Below are 20,752 nucleotides of genomic sequence, written 5' to 3'. Positions count from 1 at the left end.
GAAACGCAAAGTACAAGATATTAAATCGTACGAAAAGGCGTTCGAAAATCCGGAACCGAGACATGAACCAACTTTCAGCACGTGACGCAACGGACCAAAAATTACAAGTCAACTATGCACAAGAATATAATATAATATATAAATAATTATATAAAATTATATATATATTATATTATATAATATAACGTCGACAAGCAAATGGCAAAAAGTTGGTGAACTGGAAGGCGTGCCTTCGCGATCTCGGAGCTGGAAGGCACAATTGCTTCGCGATAGCGGAGCAGTCATTTCAGAATCTGCCTATAAAAGGCCACGAAATCTGCCGAGTTTTGTACCACTTTTTCAATCTCACTCTCTGATATATATATATATATATATATATATATATATATATATATATATATATATATATATATATATATATATATATATATATATATATATATATACATATATATATTATAATTTTAATTTTAATTTTAATTTTAATTTAAGATTAATAATAATAAGGGTATGTTAGCGAATGTTGTAAGTGTGTAAGTCAAAATTCTGTCCGTGTAACGCTACGCTATTATTAATCATTGTAAGTTATGTTCAACCTTTTTAATTTAATGTCTCGTAGCTAAGTTATTATTATGCTTATTTAATGCCGAAGTAATCGTGATGTTGGGCTAAATATTAAAATTGGATAATTGGGCTTTGGACCATAATTGGGGTTTGGATAAAAGAACGACACTTGTGAAAATTAGACTATGGGCTATTAATGGGCTTTATATTAACTAAATGATACCTCGTTAATTTAATATATAGACTTATAATTTGACGTATTTATATTTAACCACATACGCTTGACTGGGTACGGTGGGCGGAATATCTATAAATACCAATAATTATTCATTTGACCGGACACGGGAATGGATTAATAGTTAATGGACTCATTAAAACAGGGGTGGATTACATTCAAGGGTAATTGGTGTAATTGTTAACAAAGTAATAAAACCTTGGATTACACGCAGTCGATAACCTGGTGTATTCATTAAACAAAGTATTAAGACCTTGTTACAATTCGAATCCCCAATTAGTTGGAATATTTGACTTCGGGTATAAGGATAATTTGACGAAGACCCTCGCACTTTATATTTATGACTGATGGACTATTATGGACAAAACCGTATGGACATATCAAATAATTCAGGACAAAGGACAATTAACCCATGGTACTAAACTAAAAAACAACACGTCGAACATCATGATTATGGAAGTTTAAATAAGCATAATTCCTTTATTTCATATTTTATCGCACTTTTATTTACTGTCATTTTATTTAATTGCACTTTTAATTATCGTACTTTTTAATTATCGCAATTTTATTTATTGTCATTTTATTTATCGCATTTTTATTTATCGTACTTTAATTATTGTCATTTACTTTACGCTTTAAATTAAGTTATTTTTATTTTTAATATTTTACATTAGGTTTTAACTGCGACTAAAGTTTTAAAATTGACAAACCGGTCATTAAACGGTAAAAACCCCCTTTTATAATAATAATACTACTTATATATATTTATATATTTACAAATAATATAGTGTTAAACTTGGCTAGTTCCCTGTGGACGAACCGGACTTACTAAAAACTACACTACTGTACGATTAGGTACACTGCCTATAAGTGTTGTAGCAACGTTTAGGTATATCCACTCTATAAATAAATAAATAACTTGTGTAAAATTGTATCGTATTTAATAGTTTTTCCTAGTAAAAATTAATAGTATTTTGTACCCCTTCGCTTTAACATCAATACACCACACTGCAATAGAATTTGGTTTGAGAATCAATAGCTTCCACTAGACATAACATAGCTTGTCTAGATATACTAATAACCATAACCTTAACAGCATTAGTATCCCATCCAACAATAATCCTACAGCTATTAGCACTATATCTCACATTTGACTGCCAATTCCAATTACCAAATACATTGCAACAAATAGAAGTAATATTCTTATGCTTTAGATGAGTTTCAAGAATAGCACAGAACATTAGCCTCTCATCCTTAATGAATTTCTTCACCTCATTCTGCTTATCATCATTAGACATACCACGAATATTCCAAGCTGTAATTTTCAAATCCTTCATCATTAGAATATGAGAGAAAAAGTACTGAATCACTTCAATACCTCATTGTCCAAACCCTCCAATTCATTTGCCAACACAGTATCATTGGCATCCCCATCAGATAAGATATCTTCCACATCACTATCCTTATTCTGCTTTCTCTTCAAAGCTTCCAATTCAAGCTTAAAATAGGTTACCATATCATAAGACCAATTACTCATTTCCTTATCAGTTGGCTTTTGCCTTTTTGCTATATACCTATCAACAATCTTCCTCTTATCTACCATAACATCTTCTAACTCATCATATTCATTATCTTCATCAAGTACAGCATACTTATTCACACTCTGTTGAAAAGCATGTTTCACATTATCATTAAGTTTCCATTTATTAGCAGGCTTTTTGTCTTTTGTTGGCATATAAGCATGATTATCCCCTTTCTTAGACTGCTCAGCTGCTTTTTGCTTCCCATTATCTTTAATTTGAACAACTTTTTTCTTATACTGTACTTCCTTAAAACCATCTTTATCAACTTTCATCTCATCCTCTTTAACTTTCAACTCTTCTTCTGTTTTTGGTCTCTTCTTGCACACCTTGAAATCATGTCCAAACACCTCACAATGGCTACAAAGGCTTGGTTTCCAAGAATAGTCAACTTTCACTTTTTTTACTCCTTTAACATTCTTATCTTTGTCTTGATAGTGAATATGAATACAATCTGCAAAACCCTTGGCAGCCTCCATTTCAACCATAATACTAGCATATCCTGCTCTACCAACTCCCTTTTGACACATTGAAGCAGTCATATTATCCATCATCAAAGGCTTACCAAGTCTGCTAGCCATAGTACTAAGTCCTTTAGAGTTCCATGCTTCAAGTGGAACATTAGACAGTTTGACCCAAACTGGCAGCTTCACAGGATCAATTTTTTCAACACAGTCTTCAGGATTCCATTTTTGAACTAAAAGAGGCCTTCCATTTACCATCCATGGGCTAGCCTCAATAACCTGATTCATACCTTCCAAAGTACCAAATTTAAAGTAACAAACCTTCTGTCCATCCATGATAATATCCCTCAAACCAAATCTGTTCCACATCCTCCTTAAGTTGTAGTTAAGCGTACTGTAAGGCATATCATGTCCTACAAAATAACCACAAGCAGTATTTTTCCACTTTTTGCTACTCTCCTGTACATATTCTTCCTCAAATATCACAAACTCATTACCATCCTCGTCAATAGAAGGAGGAATGAATGTCAGATTTCTGTTGATATTACTTTTATCATCATTCACAACCTTAGCATATGACATCTTATCTGGTTGCACATTAGCAGTATTCACAGGACTAATATTCACAGAATTATGATAAACAGTAGCCTTAACAGGACTATTATTATCAATACTTACATTGATTTTATCAGATTCACCAATAATCTTCTCAACAACAACCGCTGGCACAGGTTCCTCTTTATTCACCGAATTAGGGCAACTCAAATTCTCCAAATTCGTCTTTCCTTTACCACTACCACCGATAGCATTTGAATCACCTGTCAAATTCACACTCGTTGATGTAATTGGAGCTCCAGTTTTCTTCGCCAATCCATGAATTGAATTGTCGAATTTATTCGGAATTTTTACAGATCTCTGCGAAGATTTACGTGTAGGTTGCATGATAACTCCAATTAACCGCCTCTCATGGAAGATTTACATGATTGGAGTGAGTAGAGGTGATTATCGGGATGAAAGAGTGATGAAAATTAGAAGGAAAGCTTGAAAAAACCTAAAAATGGTTAAAAATTGAATTCGCACCCAAATCGCCTTTCAAAGAGAGAGAAAAGATAAAAAAAAAAAAAATTACCCTAGATTTTTTCCACGTATCAAATATTTAGCAAAAAGAAAATGTAATATATATATATATATATATATATATATATATATATATATATATATATATATATTGATGATGATATGGCAACTTATAATTTGTTGCTACTTTATATATTTTGATAATGAATTTTGAGTATATATAATATAAATATATTTTAAGCTTTGGCACTTGTGTCTTCGCACTCTATGTATTCTTTACAACTTGGTCATGTGAGATATGCAAAGATTACAAACATATACGTAGTAGTAATTCTTATTGGCTCCAATAATAGAGCACATAACCACATGAACCTAGATGCCCCCTCACTTGTCTTTTGTACCTCATCACATGATAAAACTTACTAGCTAATTTCATCATATTATATTATATGAAGTAAATATTATTATATATTCCGCGGAGTATTATATTGTATATGTTACAACTATAAAACAACACCCTTAATATCCAAACACACACATTTATCTAACCTTGAAACTTGGGTCTTGACCCATTTTCTCCCCACACTTTTTTCGGGTCAATCCCAAACAAGTATCTATACATACTCACCTCTCAAAATCTTGTCTTTTCATATGGTATAATTGCTTTGTTTAATTAAAAGATATGGGGAAGAAGATGATGAGTTTTGGCAGGTTTTTAGATAGTTTTTGTCTATCAAATGGTGGTGCAAGTTCTTGTCTTTGTTGCATAAACAATTTCGGAATACAAGATGATATCGAGTTCGAACCACTTGTTGATCAGTCTAAAGATGCTTCCGATAAACCTCAAACTCTTGCCTTCTTTCTAAAGCCAAAGGTATTTTCTTGAATTCCGTTATTTTCGATATCTAGTTCTCTATCATAAGGTAATAATTGTTGAAAACTTAATAATGAATGATTGATTATGTTCACTTGTGTTTTGAGTTTGCATATTTTTTAATGTAAAACTTACATTGCATATAATACATGTGTATAGATGGTGGTGTTAAGGGTGTCCATGCATTGCAATGGTTGTTCAAGAAAAGTACAAAGACATTTATCAAAGATGGAAGGTAACATTTTTGATAATTGTTTTCATATTTCCTATCATTTGGTTTCTCTACTTACAGAAAAATATGACCTACTCAAATTCTAGGGGAAAACATGAATGAAAGATTAAAACCGATCATGTTTTTAAACGGGTAAATGGATAAAGCATTACCTATTTACGATATTTGGGGATAGAAAATATTTTTTATATAGATATACGCGATCTAATTGAATTATTCTGAAATTATTTTCCAAGAACTTTCTTTGGTCACCTCAAAATTGGCAGTTAATGAGGTTTGAACATGATATTTTTTGTGAAAAAATTAGGGCTACAGTAACTAGATTATTTTGAGATGGTTATAATTGATTCTTAACATATATTTTAGCTTTTCTTTTTAGTAAAGCTAGGAAACTAGAAAATAGTTTTTGATGCGTTATCTTCCCAATAATGATAATAAAATTTTATTTTGGTGATAAAAAAAAAAAAAAAAAAAAGTAACAGGGGTGACATCTTATCAAGTGGATTTGGAAACCAAGATGGTGATTGTAATGGGAGACATTGTTCCATTTGAGGTGTTGGAGAGTGTTTCTAAGGTTAAAAATGCACAACTTTGGACTGCACCAATTTCAATCACATCATCATCTTAATATATTTATACATGTCAAATATTCAAATGACGGTATTAATATGTAACATCCAAAATAATGTCGTTTTAGACATTTTTGGGGTCGGGCAAATTCGTCATTAAGGAAAATCGAACTGTGTTATTTCGTATCTAAGGTTTCCCCCATTTGTATATTTTATAATATATTGTTGTTATTTGTGATTAGTGAATTAGTGATTACTCGTATGTTTTGATAGTCCAAAAGAAAAGAATACTGGGGGTACGAGTAATGTATTAACCCAGCTCATTTATGTATCATTGTTTTAGTTATGTTACGGGCTTGAGCCTTTTGAAGCCCATATCTATTAAGTGTAGTTATGTATTTAGCCCGAACCTATACCAAATGACAAAATGCGTTGAACACTTTAACCTTTGAATTTGATTATCGAATATAACGAGGAAAACAAACCCGCACTTCGCTGCGGGATGGTCTCGGTCCACTAACGGTTGATATTGTTTGTCGGTTAGCGGTGAGTTAATTGAACGTTTTAAAAACAGAATGAAAAGAAAAGTAAAAAAAGGTTGTAAAGAAAAGGGAAGATTTTTTTTCAAAATGCCTAAATACTAAAACACCCTCAAAGTTGAAGGTAATTTCAATTTTGCCATCGTGAATAGTGTCATTCTCATGATAATTAGTATACATGGATATGGATAATATATATAGATAATATTTAATTTTTTTTTTTATTATTATTTTTTTTTAAAAGCAACCATTTCATTAAAATACCAAACGAACGGAAGGATAACCCCTTACATCAGTCCAAGTACAATAGCAACAATCTAAACTACGAACATGAATACATGCAGGACATGTTGGTTTTTTACACATGCTGCAAAGGAGGCAACATACAGCACTAACCATACTTAGACATGACGTTCGCATGAACAAGGCTTTGCCATGAGATCAACTAGATTTTCTTCCGTTTGAAGCGTTTAGATATCCATTCTAACGATTTTAATTGTATTTCCAATAGAGCATTTGGTTCGGTCCAACATTTATTCGCGAATACCTTTTGATTGCGGTTCCACCAAATTAAATATGAACACAACTCAACGGCTTGCCATAGCTTGGAACTAATACTCGACAACCTAACAGGCTAACATTACATACTCCTCCTCTAAACGCCTCATCAATACTCAAGTTCAAAATCAATTGAGTAAGACGTAACTGTTTAACCACGCGCCTACACAGCGTCTGCTTAAAAACCTTACAAGCATTAAAGTCAAACGTTAGGTCTACGTTTTCCTGTCCAGCACCAACTGCTTTCCTTTTTAACTAAATCTATTTTTACGCGCTTTTTGCTCGCGTGATGTATCAAACACTTCTCAGCTTCCCCGTTAAAAAAGTATTCAACAAAATTTCTCACAAACTCGTAAAAAGTCTCTGATTTTTGTTTTTAATTTTTATTCTTTTTGTTCAAATAAAAATAACCTCACAACCTCCGTAATCAAAAACCCTAACGACTAACAACCTCACAACCTCCGTAACGACTAACTACCATCTTTATGACAATATATACATACATATACATATGATGTATTTATAGGTATTATCGTGTATGGATTATTGATCGTATTGTACGTATTTCTCTTTCAGATCCATTAAATTTGTTGAATCTGTATATTCTGCTATATTGTATGCATTGTCATAATGTCATGTTGGAAAGCTGTGATCTTTTGCGTTTGTTTATGTAATTAATGATATGTTGACTATTGTTATGCATTTTTTTTTATATATGTATTTAATTAATATTTAACAATGCATGTATGAAGAGGATTGTGTGAATAAGTTATGATTAAGCTAAATGTGTTTTCCATATAGCAGACATCGAGCTTTGTCAAAGCATCTGTCAAACTGAATATAAAACTTTTAAAAAGTCCTGATCCCAAGAAGGCATCGCCTAGTCGCAAGTGCCAGCTGTCCAGGAAACAAAGTATAAAAGTGAAAAATCCTGTTCGGTTTCCCCCTTCTACAGAATCAAATGGTGGTAAAAAGGTTTCAGATACATGGATCTGCAACAACTCTGCTTGCAGAGCGGTTTTATCTGCGTCAGACACAGTGGCGGAAAGTTTTTTCACCGGGGGCGAAAAATTTCCTAAGAACGTAGCAACTTCTTTTGGGCAAAATTGGGAGGTTTTGGGGCAAAATACGGAGGTTTTTGGACAAAATTTGGGGGTTTTTGGGGAAAATATGGAGTTTTTGGGGCAAAATATGGTGGTTTTGGGACAACATATGAACACTTTGGAGGAAAAAAAAATTCCACCGGGGCAAAATCGAAAAATCCAGAATTTTTGCACTAAAATTTGCAAATCCACTGGGGGCGGCTGCCCCCCTCTGTCCCTTCTAATTTTCGCCAGTGGTCAGACACTTTCTGCAAGAGATGTTCTTGCTGCATTTGCCACTTGTTTGATGATAACAAGGATCCCAGTCTTTGGTTAGAATGCACATCAGATTCTGGAAACGAGGAATCATGTGGTTTGTCGTGCCACATTGAATGTGCCCTACAGCATGGAAAAGTAGGGGTCGTTAATCTTGGCCATTTGATGCAACTAGATGGGAGTTATTGTTGTGCGTCTTGTGGTAAAGTTTCAGGATTACTTGGGGTGAGTTTTTGTATTTTTTATTACATACGCTTATACATTGATGCAATACTAAAGTACAGGTCCATTGGTAGAGGTGGTAAAATGGGCGGGTTGACCGACGGGTCGAAACATGTCAGGTTTTGGTATGTGTTTGAATGGGTTGGGTTGACCTGTAACAACTTCAAAAGTTTCTAAATGCTTATCTATATCATTAGGATTATGCAACATAACCCTAACCTAGTTGATCACAAGTAACGTGCCCAAATTGCAACCGCTACTAATTGGTTATCGTTCTCTAGTTTCAGTTCCTTCTGTTTTTCTATATAGAAAATTATATGTTGTAGGTACTGGAAGAAGCAATTGATGATTGCTAAGGACGCACAACGTGTTGATAGGCTCTGCCACGGAATATATTTAAGCTTTAGACTTTTGGATGGCACATCAAGGTTCAAGTACTCCATGAAATCGTTAAAGAAGCAAAGACCAAATTGGAAACTAAGGTTGGGCTGCTAAGTGGAGTCTCGGCCAAATCGGCCAGGGGAATTGTAAGCAGGCTCACTGTTGCTGGTGAAATTCAAGCACTGTTCAACTGCTATTAAAAAGGCAGATGATTTTTATGCTAACATATCCAGTACGAGCGTGAAAAGCAAAGGTACCTCCAACAGTTTTCCTGTTCTTAATTAAGGTGTCAAAATGGGGGGTTGGGTAATAGGTCAAAACTGGTTCAGATCAAACTGGTAGTGTTTAGAATGTTAGGTAAAGTTACAAATTTAGGGAGCTCTTGACATGTTCGGCCTTTTTCTTTTTTATGTAAATTTTTTTAAAATTTACTCGTTTGATCTGTGTTGTCACATTCAGAACGCTCACTTCCAGCAGCATGCAAATTCATATTTGAAGAAGTAACAGCTTCTTCAGTGGTGCTTGTATTAATAGAACTATCTACATCACTCTCGAACGATATTATTGGATTTAAAGTTATGGTATTCTAAAACAACCGAGTCAACACACACAAAAGATCTTGTAAAAACATTCCCAAGATCTCAAAGAAGAATTTTAATATCCAATTTGCATCCTTGCACTGAGTACATGTTTAGGGTTGTATCTTACACTGGAAAAGGCGACTTAGGTCACTCAGAGGCTAAATGTTTCACCCGAAGTGTGGAAGTAGTTCATAAGAACCCGGGCTCGGTTATCGGTCCTCATAATGAAGGAACATCTGGTGCAAAAGATGTTGAATCTGACTCGGGTTTTAAAGTTCGGGAACTAGGAAAGATCTTACGGTTAGCTTGGGCCCAGGAACAAGGTTACTTGGACGGTACTTCGGGTGCGGACTTGAGTGGACTTAGTAGTAAAGTGGTCAAAGCCGAAACTAACCATGGGCTTGACTTGAATATTGCTAGTGTGTCTTATTTGAATGAAGAGATAGTGGTGGGTCCAGTAGATTCTTCTGGGGATGAAGAGAATGGTGAATCTGAAAACTGGACCCGAAAACGGCCAGCTGGCACATTCGAAGACTGTGATAGCACTCTGATTAACGGCTCACCGATTGGGACCCACAAAAGAGGATCTAGTAGCTTAGACAAAAACTTTGAATATTGTGTGAAGATCATCCGGTGGCTAGAGTGTCAAGGGTATATAAAGCAAGAGTTTAGTTTAAAACTGCTAACTTGGTTTAGTTTGAGGTCAACTGAGCAGGAACGCAGAGTAGTTAACACATTTATTCATTCAAATACTAATTGACGATCCATGTAGCTTGGCTGAACAGTTGGTTCACTCGCTTGGCTGAACAGTTGTATCAAGCGGCCAAGAAATGGATTCTGCAGTAAGCTGTGGCATTAACCCTGTTACTATTCACTTTATAGGGCTTAGAGAGTCCCTTAGATACTTCATTCATTTTGTGCTTATTAGAGGTTGCAATTTGGGTGGGTCAAGTAATGAGTCAAGAGGTGCTGGGTCGAAAAAAATCATTTCCAGGAAAGATCAAAATTGATTGGTTCATATACAGATACTTGTTTTATATATCGTATTTGACTAATGACTTAAATCGATCAAAATACTATATTCGACTAATAGTGATTTAAGCGTTTTAATAAAGACATTTAGCAAGTTATGTACATTGGAAGTCAAATTTTGGGTTAGTGATACATCCTTTTCTTGTTACTAAAGTGATGAATTTTGTAGGAATTTAATCTTCGTTGACAGGAAAAATGATCTATACAGGGATACAGTGGCTGAACTTTTGTGATCAGTGATCTGTTTGACTGTGAGATTTTAATTTATAAATTGGTAGACAATAATCAAATTTCTGAATTTCATTCTTTTTTTATATTAATCAACATTTAATAAAAATAGGTCAAATTTATTATTCAGCTATGTAGCGATTAGATGTCGATGTACTTGCATTGTGTTAGCAACATAAGCACATTTATCATTATATATATATAGGTACCTTTGATCATCTTTGAATTGTAAAGTGATTTGAATCTTGGTTTATAAAAAGTGATGGTTTAAAAAAATATGGAATTGAGAATGGTTGTATACTTGTAGTTGTACACTTGTACATGAAAAAATGACTTTAACACCATGTTTGAGAATTTGACGTTGTACATGATTACGAAAGATTGTGATGAATAAGAGCACAAGAAGTCGTAATACCAAACTCGGTGTCCAATTTCAATGTCCTCCATGATAATGAGATTTAACATTGAAGCCAAAAACAAAGGAAATCGTTCAGTGTCCAATTCGTTGAATAACGAATATATTTCAAAATCATACGCTTCAAACCAACGTTACCATGGCAACGGTGAGGCCCAATGGCGAGCTTTAACGCCGGGAAAACGCCAGGACGGAGTCGGCACTCCCACCGTCCCCGACGTCGGATTGTGGAAACGGCGAAAAAAAGCCACGACTCCGTGTACTCTAAATCCGTTCTTTCGAGAAATATCTTAAAAAGATACAACCAAGGTTGCAAAATTCGCTATTCGTGGATTAATCGGTCAGAACTTTAGAAGGATTAATCGGTAATTCGGGAATTAATCGAGGATTAATCGGATTGTACTTTATACATTTAAATATTAAATTTTAAAAATTATGTGTAAATATAGAAATAAACCATAAATATAAAAATAAACCTTAATATAATTGTCTAAAATTATTAATTTTGCTCAAAAGTATAAAGTTCTAGTTTAAATTCATGTTAAAATGTTAATTATTTTTTACTTTGACCGACTTTGATTACTAAATTCGATTTTAACCCATCAATTGACGTTGACTGTTTAATTAAACGAATTTTTTGAAATCGGAACGGATTGCTCTTAAAAATGATTAATCGGGGATTAATCGGCGAGTAATCGAGTTTTTTATAACACTGAATACAACGATCATTGATTTCGAAAAAGCACCTTATACAAAGTAATGGACTTCTGTCGTAGTGACGCTCGGTTAATGCTTTTGAAATCTTGTAATCAGATAACTAAACTTTAAAGACAAACTTTATGTGATGACCCGAAAATTTCTGACCAAATTTAAACTTAATCTTTGTATGATTAACATTTCCGACACGATAAACAAAGTCTGTAATATTGAGTCACGACAGTTTTGGAACTATATTCATATAATCAATTATTCTTTGACTGTTCCCTATGATTCACGAACAATATATATATATAACTTAATGTGCATATATATATATATGAATTCAAGTTATTTAGTAAACGATAGTAACATTCGTTTGTTAATTCGATTGATATTTAGATAAGTGAACTAAAACGTTTAAAATAAACAAGTAAAACACTAATTTGCTACAGTGTTTTCAAATTGCCACATTACTCAAAATGCTACAGTGTTTTCGAAAATCACTATTTGCTACAGTGAAATTGACTTTGCTACAGTGAATTGCTACAGTAAAAATTGACTTTGCTACAGTAAAACACTATTTTAAAATGTATTTTAACAAATAGCGAGACGATGATTTATAGAAGTAAATGACCAAAACACTCAAATGTATAAGTTATAATTTGAGTGATATAATTTAGGGATAATTTAGGGCTATATTTTGACAAATGTATGTGACACGAAACGTTAAATGCAAGTTTTCTCAGCGTACAAAAGGACATTTGAAAAACCGGAACCGGGACATAAGTTGAGTGATGACGTACGACTTATCGGAACTAAAATTACAAATCAACTATGCATGTGAATTTAATATAATATATAATTAATTATTTAAATTATATATATTATATATTTATTTATTCATGTCGACAAACAAAAAACAAAAGAAATGTGAGCTGTAATTGGAGGCCATGCGATCGCATGGCCATATAGAAGAAACCCCATGCGATCGCATGGGGATAGATTTCAGCTCTGATTGCTATAAATTGCTCGTTTTGCTCGATGATAATCACACACAAACACACACACAGATATTTATTTTTACTCCGTATTTATTTATTTATTATTATTATTATTATTATTATTATTAATAATAAGATTATTATTAATCTTATTATTTTTATTATTAGTATTATTATTTTTGCGATACAAAAATAAAAATGTACCTAAAATATTACGACGGAGTGCTGTCCAAGTAACTTTCAAAATGGTTTCCAAGCGAGCTAGAGCTAAGGAAATTATGGGTTATTGCCAAGGAAATTATGGGTAATGTTCGGGGGTATTTTTGTGAATCAAACCTCGTGTTTATCATCTCCGATGCGTCTACGTGCTTTCCTACAATATTGTATATCAATATTAAACAGTGAGTTCATTTGATCCCTTTTTACATATATTTTTGGGCTGAGAATACATGCGCAGTTTTATAAACTGTTTTACTAAATGGATACAAATACTAAAACTGATTTTGTATGAGTTCAATTGATCCCTTTTTTTACATATATTTTTGGGCTGAGAATACATGCGCAGTTTTATAAACTGTTTTACTAAATGGATACAAATACTAAAACTGATTTTGTGTGAGTTCATTTGATCCCTTTTTACATATATTTTTGGGCTGAGAATACATGCGCAGTTTTATAAACTGTTTTACTAAATGGATACAAATACTAAAACTGATTTTGTGTGAGTTCAATTGATCCCTTTTTTTACATATATTTTTGGGCTGAGAATACATGCGCAGTTTTATAAACTGTTTTACTAAATGGATACAAATACTAAAACTGATTTTGTGTGAGTTCATTTGATCCCTTTTTACATATATTTTTGGGCTGAGAATACATGCGCAGTTTTATAAACTGTTTTACTAAATGGATACAAATACTAAAACTGATTTTGTGTGAGTTCAATTGATCCCTTTTTTTACATATATTTTTGGGCTGAGAATACATGCGCAGTTTTATAAACTGTTTTACTAAATGGATACAAATACTAAAACTGATTTTGTGTGAGTTCAATTGATCCCTTTTTATACATATTTTCGGACTGAGAATACATGCGCAGTTTTATAAACTGTTTTACTAAATGGATACAAATACTAAAACTGATTTTGTGTGAGTTTCATATGATCCCTTTTACTCTCTACATTTTTGGGCTGAGAATACATGCAAATCCTTTATTAACTAATTTACAATATTTATATGCGTGAGTTTCATTGCTCCCTTTTTAATTGCTTTTGCAATCTATATTTTTGGGCTGAGAATACATGCGCTTTATTTTAAACGCACTGGATACAAGTACATACTAAATTCTACACCGAGTTTGAACCGAAAATCCCTTAGCTTTGGTAACTAGTAACTGCCGGTTATAAAAACTGGTGGGCGCGAGTAGTAGTATATGGATCCATAGGGCTTGATATCCCCGTTCGAGCTAGAGCACTAGCCTTTTAACGGACGTATGCTATTTGAGAAGCGTACACGTTGGTTTGCGTGTATTATTAAGATGATTATACAAAGGGTATAAAATATATATACGTTAAGTTTAGTTACCAGGGTGCTCAATCTTGTAGAATATTTTGATAAACGTTTCTGGATGAAACAACTGAAATCTTGTGATCCACCTTTATATACAGATTATACGAAACATTAAAACTATGAACTCACCAACCTTTGTGTTGACACTTGTTAGCATGTTTATTCTCAGGTTTCCTAGAAGTCTTCCGCTGTTTGCTTATATGTTAGACAAGCTATGTGCATGGAGTCATACATGGCATATTTTTCAAGGAAACGTTGCATTCACCAAATCATCACCATGTATCTTATTTTGACTGCATTGTCAACGGAAGTACTATTGTAAACTATTATTTACAGTGATTGTATATATGTAGAAATTATCAGATGTCGAAAACCTTTGATTTAAATATTCATTATGGTGTGCCTTTTTAAAAGAATGCAATGTTTACAAAACGTATCATATAGAGGTCAAATACCTCGCAATGAAATCAATGAATGACGTATTGTCCATATGGATTTGGAGCGATCGTCACACTTTATTTTAGAGATACTTAAGTTTAAGTCACGACCAGTTAGGCTCTTAAAGAAAATAAAAGTTTTTCAATCCTTGTTGCTTTCCTGAAAACCATTTATTGAATGAAACCCCAAGTTTCGACTCAAAAATTTCTCACCATCATCTTATACAGACTAAATGTGAAAGACTTCGTTTTAGTATATTCTCAGTTCTAAACAACTGAGCTCAAATCGCTAAAACAACAATTGTTTTAAATTTAAGGTGCGTTTGTTTACCTCTTAACTGAATAGTTTATCGTTGAATGCTGAACTATGCAACATTTAACGCGTTTGTTTTTGACATCTGAATGACAAATGGTCAATGCTTAACCATTTAGAGCTAGAACTATCTCTTAACCATTAAACATCTATATTTTATGTAATATATTCTTTAAACCATATCAAGAACACTTATTAAACAACTATATTATAGTTTTTGTTCTGGTCAAAGATTAATAAAACAATTTTACATCATTCAATTATTCGTTCAAAATAATTATCAAACAATTTATTTTCATTTAGAAGCAACTCAATTCAATATCTTTACATATTCGTGGTTGTAAATATTCGTGTTAATGGTGTGTGTGAGTTTGTCTTTCAAAAAAAAAAAATATATATATATATATATATATATATATATAGTGGTAGGATCAAGAGGGAAGTAACCAATCGGGGGAAAGCAAAAACTTTTTTTTTCGTTTTTTGAAAAAACTTTGTTCACGAACATTATAGATGAGATGAAAATATGAACATTTAGTAGAGACACTTTGTGATAAATGTTTTTATTTTGGCGGGAAAACGCTCGAAGAAGTAATATATAACAATTATCGTGTTTTTCGAGCGTATGTTGAGGTTTTAGCTATTGAGGTTTAGATATTAGTGTTTAGATATTAGGGTTTAGAAATTTAGGGTTTAGGGTTTAGATTTAGGGTTTAGATTTAGGATTTAGATTGAGTTTTTAACACCAACGGTTTAGAGTTTAGGGTTTTGGGTTTGGTGTTTTGGGTTTATGGAATAAACCCAAAACACCAAACCCTAAACCCTAAACTCTAAATTGGGCTAAATTTTACTTCACAAAACATGAAGAAAAAAAAACGTTCATATTCTTCACGAACAATATTATCTTTAATGTTATTTTTGTCGATCGTTTTCTCGCCTAAATAATAACATTCATCACGAAGTGTCTCTTCTAAATGTTCATATTTTCGTGTGATCTTGATGCCGGGAAAAAAAATTCCAAAAAAACGAAGAAAAAAAAAATTTGCTTCCCCCGATTGGTTACTTCCTCATTGTTCCTGCCCATACATACACATATATATATATATATATACATATATATATATATATATATATATATATATATATATATATATATATATATATATATATATATATATATATATATATATATTCCCTTGAAACCAAAAATTTGCTTGAAATTCAATGGACCAATCAGAGCGCGACATGTGGCGCGACAATCACATGTGATTGGAAAAAACATTAAAAAATTAAAAAAAATTAAATTTTTTTTCAAAAAAAATTAAAATTTTTTTCAAAAAAAAAAATTTTCGAAATTTTATTTTATGAAATTTTTTTTTTTTTTTTTTAAATTTAGCATGTCAAATCCAATTACATGTGATTGTAAAAACCAATCACATGTGATTGGGAAACTCAATCACATGTGATTCTGCATATCAAATCCAATCACATGTGATTAAAAAAATTACAATTTTTTAAAAAAAAATTCAACCGGAAACATACTTTAATTCGGTGATTTGATCAAGTTTGTTAGCGTTTCGTGATCATATCTTCAAAATTTTAGACTTTAATTCGGTGATTTGATCAAGTTTTGATCCAAAACTTGGTGTTTGAAGGTTTTAGCACAAATTTAGTGAAATTCGTCATTATTCGTCATTTTACTGAATTTTATTTTTCAATCACATGTGATTGAATTTGACATGCAATAATCACATGTGATTGAGTTTTACAATCACATGTGATTGGCATGCCCAATCACATGTGATTTACTGCATGTCAAATTTAATCACATGTGATTGAAAAAAAATTGAAAAAAAAAATTTTGAAAAAAAATTTTTTGATTTTTTTTTTTCAAAAAAAAAAAATTTAATTTTTTTTTCTTCCAATCACATGTTATTATCGCGCCACGTGTCGCAATCTGATTGGTCCCTTGAATCTCAACTTAAAAATTGGTCTCATTTGAATATTCCTCATATATATATATTTCTAATTATGTCCTTTTTAATTTTGAAAATTTAACTTTAAATATAACAATTAATTTATAAGTTACTTTTTATAACTAAATTAAATGAAAGTAAAATTAGACAATTCATCATTATATATTAAATTCAACGAAAAGTTAAAGCGGCCTGTTTTTTTTTTAACAGAGGGAGTAATGTTTTTGGACAAGTTTTTTTTTTTTTTTTAATGTATTTCGATACAAACTTAATAAGAAAAAAAAAAAAAAAGTGTATTTTTGATAATTTACGGAATAATAAAAAAAATCCTGTTTTGCTGTAATATTTTGATCTACTCTCATAGTATAAGAACATCTATCAGTTGTGTTTCACTCTTCCCTCAACCTCACTCCCAAAACTCTCTGTTTACCTGTGTGTGTGTGTGTGTGTAAACAGTAAACAATCGAGATGATGGCAGCTGGCGATGAATTTGTTAAAGGAAGCATATCACCCAACGGTGTAGCTATTATCACTCTCGATCGTCCTAAAGCTCTTAACGCCATGAATCTAGGTTACACTTTTATTTTTTAATATTGTTTATTTTAATTATATAAATTCAGCTATAGATAGAGAATATATGGAATTCACTTGTTAAATATCTCCATTCCTAATACGTAGTACAGTACTTAAATCGTTTACAGTGTCGTATTCTACGCATTAGTAATGGTCCAGTATATATTGTTCATACTCTAGGTTTTATTTAGTCTTCCTGTGTAATTGTCTAGTCTCACAAAGAAATTAGCATCTACTTTTTTGATTTTAGCATCATAGTTGTTATTTGTATATATTTTACTGTTAGTCTTGTATCTTCTAGGAAGATACAAATTGACATTTTATACGAAATATAGTTCTCAATGGAAGGTTTTGGAGATTGGGATTCTGATATACTGGACTAGTAGTTTATTACGTTGGAGTTAGATATGCTTATATTGGTTACGTGTTATAAATCCTGTTGATGTAGTATGTTGCTTAACTTGTCTTTTTTTTTTTTTTTTTTTAGGTTTAGTCAATATATTTGGCTTTGTATAATTGAGATTCAAATTTAAATGCTTTATGCTTGTTAGCTTATACTAGGTACGATTTATTTTGCTGACTGCAGATATGGATTTAAGATATAAAAGCTATCTTGATGAATGGGAGACGGATCCGAAGGTGAAATGTGTTTTGGTTGAAGGCAGCTCATCACGTGCTTTTTCAGCAGGTAACAAGAATCATAGTTTATGTGCAAGGACTATGTGTATAAAATTTGGTTATGTGCATTTCTGGTTCTTCGTTTAGATTGTCTCTAAAAGCACGAGTTTTACGGAAAGTTTTTTGGGTAATCATTTCGTGACGATGTTTATGCAGGAATGGATATTAAGGGTGTTGTTGCAGAAATTCAAAAGGACAAGAACACACCTCTCGTGAAAAAGGTTTTTTAATGCTCGTTGTGTTAGAAATGCCCTGTTTATCAGCATTTGTTGTGATTATGTGAATGCTATTTTACCAGGTATTTGCTGCTGAATATTCTCTTATATGTAAAATATCTGACTACAAAAAACCATACATAAGCTTCATGGATGGTGTGACGATGGGATTCGGTATTGGTCTATCTGGACATGGCCGTTACAGAATTGTAACGGAGGTAAACTGTCGTTAAAGTTGACAACGGGCTTGTGTTTAACATACATCATTACTAATTACTAACTGTATATTATACATTAATGATTAATGATTGATAAACTATTTCAGAAAACTCTTCTTGCTATGCCCGAGAATGGAATTGGGTTGTTCCCGGATGTTGGGTTTGCTTACATAGCAGCACAAAGTCCAGGAGAAGGATCAGTTGGTATGTAAACGTCTTTTTCTTAGAAATTATTTCTGTTTATATTTATATTGAAGTATTGATACTGACAATAAAAGGAGACACAAAATATAGGACATCCATTTTGAAAATTTGGATACATACTTATAATTATTTGTACATTTCTGTTCTGGTACATGCTATGAAGTTCTGCTACTTGTTATACAGTTTTAATGTTTAATGTACTTAGCTATTTATCAAAAAAGATTTTACATCTGCAACATTTAAAAAATACTCCCCTTCCCCGGGTAGCCTGAACTGTGAAAACCTTATCCGTTTACCCGTTTACCTGTTTGCCAAAGTATTATGCCCATCTTAGTGTTCTTATGTGTTTAAAAAAATGCCTGTTTTTCACAGGTGCGTATCTCGGAATCACTGGAAACAGGATATCAACTCCAGCAGATGCACTTTATGCAGGTTTTGGAACACACTTTGTACCGTCTGCAAATCTGGGATTACTTAAGGAGGCTCTCTTATCAGCTACCTTGTATATCTCCTGCCATCCTTTTTTATGTTCATATTGTGATATTTATATAAGCCATCTTGCTAAAAAATATTGCCTTAGTGATCTTCTATGATTTAATTGGGCCTTCATATTAAAACAAATAATAATAAATCCACAAGGGATATGTATATTAGAGGCTTTTATCTGGTGCAGTTGGACCAATTTGTATAGTTGAACTATCCATATGTAAAGAAACTTTTTCAAAGTGATATGTATCATGTTACAGTTCTGAGGATCCACATCATGAACTCCAAACAATATTAGCAACATACGCTAGCAACCCTGAGTCAGAGTCCCGATTGAAATTACTCCTGCCTCATATAGTTTCAACGTTCGGTGCAAACAAATCTGTTAAAGAAATAATGGAAGCGCTGGAAAAATATCAGCAAAATGCCGATTTAACAGGTAGTAGTAATATTATCAGCCCTGAAATCGACCAGTTCATTTACACCTAATGTTGGGTCTCTTTATTTAGTAATAATATATTATTTATTTGAATTTGCAGTTTCACAGTGGGCAACAGATGCTCTTCTTGGGATTAAAAAAGGTGCACCATTTTCACTTTTCCTTACACAACACTACTTCTTGAAAGTTGCCTCCGCGTGCAAAACTAACGAAAATGAGCTATCCAGGGTAAGTTTCCTTATAATTATTGTTCTATGCATGCTTTCTTTAAGATTAAATGTTTATGTTTATTTGTTTGTTACATACTGGTTTTTGTTTTATGCAGTTAAATGGCGTTATGAAAACTGAATACCGCATTGCTCTAAGGTCTTCACTGCGAAGTGATTTTGCTGAAGGGGTGAGGGCAGTGTTGGTGGATAAGGATCAGGTTTGCTACAACCTTTACAAAAACTTGTTATAACAAATAAAAAAAATTGAATTTAAATTAATAAAAAAAAATTGCTTGTAATATAAAGCAAATTATTATATGATATATGATGATTAATGATAATCACTTAACTTGTATAAAGTTTTGTATGTTGTTGACTTTTCGGTTTTGTCCTTGAAAACTGAACTAGAACCCAAAGTGGAATCCATCAAGCTTAGAGGAAGTTGAAACAAGTGAAGTGGAAGCTCTGTTTAAACCTCTTGACTCAGAGGCAGATGAACTCAAAGTTTGAATAGCAATAGTGAGGCCTTAGTATTTACATTAGGAGTGTTGAAAGGTTTGAACTTTAGCTTTTACGAGTACCTCATTGTGTATGTTGTAAAACCTTTTTAATGTTCGACACAACTTTGCGATTTGTCGCTTAAGTGATCTTTGTAGTAGATCAAATACTTCAATATGAAATAACACATGGGATAAAGCTATTAGGCTTATTCATTAAGCTACATTTGACCATGGATCAAATGAACGAAAATTGTTATATATTGAGTATACCTGGCAAGCGGGTCAAGTTGAGTCGGTTTGGGTAACGGGTCAAAACGGTTTTGGGT

The 20,752-nt window shown here is 32.5% G+C and overlaps 2 protein-coding genes and 1 pseudogene across 5 annotated transcripts; all 3 read left to right on the top strand.

Moving 5' to 3' along the window:
- The first annotated feature begins 4,452 nt into the window (after nucleotides 1–4,452).
- Nucleotides 4,453–5,906, top strand: LOC139873549 (protein SODIUM POTASSIUM ROOT DEFECTIVE 2). 2 transcript variants are annotated; one of them, XM_071861472.1, is made up of 3 exons: nucleotides 4,453–4,794; nucleotides 4,954–5,029; nucleotides 5,509–5,906. In XM_071861472.1, exons 1-3 carry the CDS (start codon nucleotides 4,603–4,605, stop codon nucleotides 5,652–5,654), a joined length of 414 nt encoding a protein of 137 aa, XP_071717573.1. In that variant the 5' UTR covers nucleotides 4,453–4,602; the 3' UTR covers nucleotides 5,655–5,906. The 2 variants fall into 2 exon arrangements, with proteins under 2 accessions (XP_071717573.1, XP_071717572.1); XM_071861471.1 differs by having other exon boundaries at nucleotides 5,503–5,906.
- A 1,416-nt stretch (nucleotides 5,907–7,322) lies between these two features.
- Nucleotides 7,323–10,093, top strand: LOC139871450 (VIN3-like protein 1; annotated as a pseudogene).
- Nucleotides 10,094–17,310: 7,217 nt separating this feature from the next.
- Nucleotides 17,311–20,645, top strand: LOC139871818 (3-hydroxyisobutyryl-CoA hydrolase-like protein 3, mitochondrial). 3 transcript variants are annotated; one of them, XM_071859556.1, is made up of 10 exons: nucleotides 17,311–17,475; nucleotides 18,064–18,165; nucleotides 18,312–18,376; nucleotides 18,454–18,588; nucleotides 18,696–18,792; nucleotides 19,165–19,294; nucleotides 19,539–19,720; nucleotides 19,818–19,945; nucleotides 20,043–20,144; nucleotides 20,335–20,645. In XM_071859556.1, exons 1-10 carry the CDS (start codon nucleotides 17,373–17,375, stop codon nucleotides 20,434–20,436), a joined length of 1,146 nt encoding a protein of 381 aa, XP_071715657.1. In that variant the 5' UTR covers nucleotides 17,311–17,372; the 3' UTR covers nucleotides 20,437–20,645. The 3 variants fall into 3 exon arrangements, with proteins under 3 accessions (XP_071715657.1, XP_071715658.1, XP_071715659.1); XM_071859557.1 differs by having other exon boundaries at nucleotides 19,539–19,717; nucleotides 20,335–20,644; XM_071859558.1 differs by lacking the exon at nucleotides 18,454–18,588.
- Nucleotides 20,646–20,752: the final 107 nt, after the last annotated feature.

This window comes from Rutidosis leptorrhynchoides, chromosome 10, assembly GCF_046630445.1.
Source record: "Rutidosis leptorrhynchoides isolate AG116_Rl617_1_P2 chromosome 10, CSIRO_AGI_Rlap_v1, whole genome shotgun sequence".
NCBI classification, from domain to species: domain Eukaryota; kingdom Viridiplantae; phylum Streptophyta; class Magnoliopsida; order Asterales; family Asteraceae; genus Rutidosis; species Rutidosis leptorrhynchoides.
This window is presented reverse-complemented; position numbering and strand designations above follow the sequence as displayed.

Bases quoted from the DNA above. Each gene is read 5' to 3' on its own strand.
- LOC139873549 (XM_071861471.1), top strand. From the start codon at position 4,603: ATGGGGAAGAAGATGATGAGTTTTGGCAGGTTTTTAGATAGTTTTTGT. The intron at 4,795-4,953 runs GTATTTTCTTGA...ACATGTGTATAG, and splicing joins CCTTCTTTCTAAAGCCAAAG to ATGGTGGTGTTAAGGGTGTC. The intron at 5,030-5,502 runs GTAACATTTTTG...AAAAAAAAAAAG, and splicing joins ACATTTATCAAAGATGGAAG to TAACAGGGGTGACATCTTAT.
- LOC139871818 (XM_071859556.1), top strand. From the start codon at position 17,373: ATGATGGCAGCTGGCGATGAATTTGTTAAAGGAAGCATATCACCCAAC. The intron at 17,476-18,063 runs GTTACACTTTTA...TGCTGACTGCAG, and splicing joins TCTTAACGCCATGAATCTAG to ATATGGATTTAAGATATAAA. The intron at 19,721-19,817 runs GTAGTAATATTA...TTGAATTTGCAG, and splicing joins AAATGCCGATTTAACAGGTA to TTTCACAGTGGGCAACAGAT.